This window comes from Gavialis gangeticus, unplaced genomic scaffold, assembly GCF_001723915.1.
Source record: "Gavialis gangeticus isolate Ggan-Ray unplaced genomic scaffold, GavGan_comp1, whole genome shotgun sequence".
Classification (NCBI taxonomy): domain Eukaryota; kingdom Metazoa; phylum Chordata; order Crocodylia; family Gavialidae; genus Gavialis; species Gavialis gangeticus.
This window is the reverse complement of record NW_017729022.1, coordinates 123,386,608-123,391,274: the sequence shown is the minus strand read 5'-3', so window position 1 is coordinate 123,391,274 and position 4,667 is coordinate 123,386,608. Positions and strand designations below refer to the sequence as shown.

The 4,667-nt window shown below is 46.7% G+C and overlaps 1 protein-coding gene across 1 annotated transcript in view; it reads left to right on the top strand.

The window, feature by feature from the left end:
• The window catches only part of PAX1 (paired box 1), a 19,766-nt gene extending 15,756 nt beyond the window's left edge, over positions 1-4,010 (top strand). Inside the window, exon 5 of the mRNA XM_019515872.1 lies at positions 3,325-4,010. Within this exon, the coding sequence (XP_019371417.1) occupies positions 3,325-3,416 (92 nt within the window). The 3' untranslated portion in view covers positions 3,417-4,010. The remainder of the gene's footprint in view (positions 1-3,324) is intronic.
• The last annotated feature ends 657 nt before the right edge of the window (positions 4,011-4,667 follow it).

Genomic DNA, 4,667 nt, shown 5'->3' with positions numbered 1-4,667 from the left:
GGGGGAGGGAGGGGGGACAACAGACTCAGCAATTTCGGAAAAAAAAATCACTAATATACTTTGAACCTTTCCTTTGGAGACCATAAACACGCGTGTTATTCCCGAATCAGTTTCTGCTACTTTTAAAAGACCCATTTGTGTTTGACTGAATTCTTATCGTTCTGGCTGGATTTATGTAGTTCATATTCCCCATGCCGTAGCTATTCGTCACCTGATCTCAAGTTGTTAAATGCAGCATAGAGAGAATGGAAACTTAACGAAACACTATTATCATCAGATGTACGATTTGGACTTTCCTTCCCATTGTTGACAATTTCGCGGTCACATATCCAGGCTGTTTTAGGATCGTTTTATTTCATAAACTGGTAGAGCACATGCATTTTTCCAGACAATTTACACTGAAATCTGCCTGGTGGAAACTAAAAATAGCCACCCTCCAATGTATTCTTAACGGGATGGCGTTTCGCAGCGAAGGTCTGGGTCTGAGAATGATTTTTAGAAGTTAATCTACTCCTTGCAAAAAGACCGGCCTTTAAAACGGCACAAGAAAATACACACAGGCATGCGTATAAATGCGTATAGGCTCATGACATGCGTCTGTTCCTTTGAAATCAGCATTTAGATCTGGTCGAGTTCTGACCATTACGTTATATTTATGATGTTCAAATTCACACACACACGAATTTGTGTGCATATATACTGTATCTATTTATACACTATATAAACACATATTTGTATATATGTGTGTGAACATGTATATATTATACAACGTATGTATGCACGTGAGTAATATGTGTGCGTATAGTTTAGCATATGTATGTATACATATATGTGTATGTGTACATATATAATGTATAATGTGTCTTTAATACTTGCATAGTGTATGTATAGATGTATACACACATATTCATATCTGTGTGTGTATATACACATATACACATGTACAGATGTTTACACACACATGAATATGAATGTGTGTATACAACTATACTTATGTCTATATACACATGTACGTGTGTATACACACGAATATGTGTATATGCACACATACATATGTATAGATGTATACACACATATTCATATCCGTGTGTGAATACAGACATATATGTATAGACGTACACACATTCATATATGTGTGTATATACACATATACACATGTATAGAAGCTTACAGACATACATCTGTATAGATGTATACACACGTTCATATATGTGTATACACATACATGCATATGTATAGATGTTTATACACATTGATATGTGTGTGTATCTACAGACGTACCTATGTATAGATATATACACACACATATGCATGTATGGTGTGCGCGTGTGCGCGTGTGTGTATATATAAAAATATACATATGCATCTATACATATGTGTGTATGAATATACATATATATATATATAATATACATATATAACGGTGCAATGTATTAAACTGCATAATTACCTTTGCCTTAGAAAATCTCTACCTGTGACCCTGTGAAGGATCCCAGTGAGCAACGGAGTGGATACTACCACACGAGTCACGACCCCAAATCCATTAGATGACGAAATGTACTTAGTGATCCTGAGCTCGCCTCCTTGGTATTTGGCAAATGCCTGCTGTTCCACATCGCCCCCTCCCCCTCCCCCTCGCCTGCGCCCAAATGAAGCAGAGCTCGTTCCCGTGTCCCCCCCCTTCCCTCTCGGCCTGGCGGCAGGGACCGGTGCTGCCCGCCGGAGGGTAGAGAAAAGCTTTTGAGAAACGGGTGCCCGCGCGGGGCCCTGGCCTGCAGCCTTCCCGCTGTGTGTCTGCCCGGGCCCGCTCCGCTGTCTTGCTCCCGTGCGGGGCCCGGAGGCCACGTGTCGCCCTCGGAGCAGGCGTGTGCCGGGGCGCCCCCTCCCCGGGCTGGGCGTCGGGGACAGACGGCAGCGAGCCCGGGCCGGGCGGGCTGAGCCGGGGGCGGGTGAGGGTGCACGTCTGTCTGTCCTTGGCGTTGGAGAAGCTCGAGCGTTTCCAGCCGCGCTGCCAGGGCCGGGGGGCGAGCTCCCGGCCTCACGGGATAGCAGGTGCGGGTGAACTGGGACCAGCCCGCCCGGCCCCATCCCCAGCGCGGAGGGGCCCAGCGCAGCCCCTTTTCCCAGACAGCAGCTCCAGGGAGCCCCAAGGAGCCCCTCGCCCGGGCTCGGTAGGAGCCAAACTTTTGTTCACCCCAGTGCCCTCCGCGAGTGCTGATCCATCCCTTCCCCTGCCCGGTCTGCTGCTTTGCTTTCTGCTCCCTGCCAGGTCTACCCCTCGGTTTTCTGCTCCCTGCCCTGTGCTCCCTGCTCAGTCTGCTACTCCACTTTCCACCATGTTTACGGTTCTGCTTTCTGCTCCTTGCCCCAGCGTTCACTGCCTGGTCTACTGTTCTGCTTTCTGCTCCCTGCCCAGTTGGCTGCTTGGCTTCCTGCCCAGTGTGTCGCAGTGCTGTCTGCTATCATCTGCTACATGTCACATGTAGAAGCTGCCTGTGCCACTTGTGGCACCCATGTCATAGGGAGCTACCCTTGCCCTAGATCACCCTGGCTCCCAATAGCACCTTGCACTTGTTCTGTATTATTATTCTCTATTGCAAGGGGACAAAAACTCACTTGAGATCAGGCCTTTAATGCGTCTTTCTAGGTGGCAGATGTAGCACCTGGTTAGTTATGCATTTGTTGTCTTGCACACCATGGGGTGCCCTTCCCAGCCTCTTGGTGCTGTACCAGGGCTTGGCCAGTGCAGGAGAGGCAAGCCAGGGTTTCTTTTTTGTCATTGTCTCTGCATAAAGTCCCAAGCAGATGTTCACAGACACGCATTGGGAAAGACATGGGACTAGGCCACAGCAGCTGCAGGGCATACGAAGTGCCCAATGATTTGCCTGCTTCCATTTCTTGGGGAATGCACTAATTAATGCACTCAGCAATCCTTTCTGACTTTCCTTTTGGAAAATCATCTCCCTTCTCCTTTCAGAGAGCGAGGCCCTGGAAGGTCAGATCAGGTTCTGGTGATTCCAAATGACCTTGTTTATTCTAGTAGAGGTGGAAGGAGGAGGCTTCTCTTTGTGTCAGGGCAGAAAACTGTCCCCCTTTGAAAGGGTTTTAGAGGGATTTTGTTTTCAGTCACTGGTAAATGTATGTGGATGTAAAACTGACCTGGTGGATTTTCCCAGCAACACTTTCATAAACACGTTCCAAGTGGTATAAAGCAAAACCAGTATGATTCTAGTCTAATGTTTTCTGCTGAAGCGAATTCAAGGTACACTCCATGCATTAAGGACTATGTCAACCTACTTCTCTCTTTCTCTTTTCCCCCTGCAGTTGCAGACAGGAAACCTACTAGTCCTGTTGGCAAAGCTCAAGACACACTCAGTAATATACATGGACTTTCTATCCCAGCCTCATCTTCCTAGAGCTCCTGGGACTTCAGCCAAGAGTGAGAAAGAGAGATGTGGAGCGCACACCTGCAACTCCAAAAATGTAACCGAACCCAGAAGCATGACTGTATTGGAAAAGGTGCCTTTGGAGAGGAAAAGGCGGTGTTTGAAACAGACCCAGGCAGTGAGAAGAGAGGACATTCTTCCATGGCAAATTAATGCACATGTGAATGTGATCTGGACTTTCATTCACATCATGCCTTGAGTGAGACATTTCCTCGATCCAGTTGGAAAGGATTTTCCCTTTTTTCTTTCTCTTTCTCTTTCCTTCTTTCCTGTCACTGCAGACAACCTCTGGATGTATCCCAGCCACAGACTTTTCACTACATTTCCCATCAACGTTCATGGCTTGCAGTGGCTCCAACTTCACTCTTACACTTCCAAGTGCCTTTCCTCTAGAGAGGGATCATTGGGTGTCTACAAAGCCTTGGCCCAGACAGCTGTGCTCTGAAGCATTTTCCCCCTTCTCTCCCTGAAAGTTTTTAATGTCTCCACTCAGAGTGTAAATGGACAAATATGCAACATTTTATGATATATTTTTATAATAACAAGCCATAATAAAAAGTGACTACAATCCATACATGGCAGTTGGGTTCCTTCCTGGAGCCCACTGGCTTCAGCCTTGAACTGAGGACTGGTTAAGCACTGTCAGCTTCTTGCTGTGCAGTTCTCTTCCAAATCTGTTTGAGCCTCAAATATCTCACCCTTTCATGTGTGGTTTTGGAGGGAGTTTGCTGTGAGGAACTGCTTGCTTTCGATGATCTCTTTAAAAGAGGTGACTTTCCCTCGCTAAGATGGATCTTAAAAGCACTGGGTTGGAATTGAGAAGATCCAGGTTCCATAATCAGCTGTGCCCCTTATGTCTAGTGTGCCTGGGCTGGTCACTCAGGCTGTGTCTGCACGGTGCTAGCAGACTTATCAGTCACACCACTGAGGAAATAACCTCCTCCCACCCACTTCAGCTTGGCTCATGCCAGCTTTTAAAATGAGGTGTTTAGGACACTCTAGAAGTGCTCCTGGCACTGAATTCAGGAGGTGGGTTTCCACTGGAATGGGAGCAAGAGTGGGCTTATTTCCTCAGTGGTGTGTTTGAGCACCCAACCATCACAAGTCAGACCTACCCCAGTTTCTCTGTGCCTTGGTTTCCCATATGTAAACCACTAGTTCCTTTGTCCTCTCTACTGAAGGAGGACAAGGGCAAAAAGGTAAAAGTATCTTGCTGTTTCT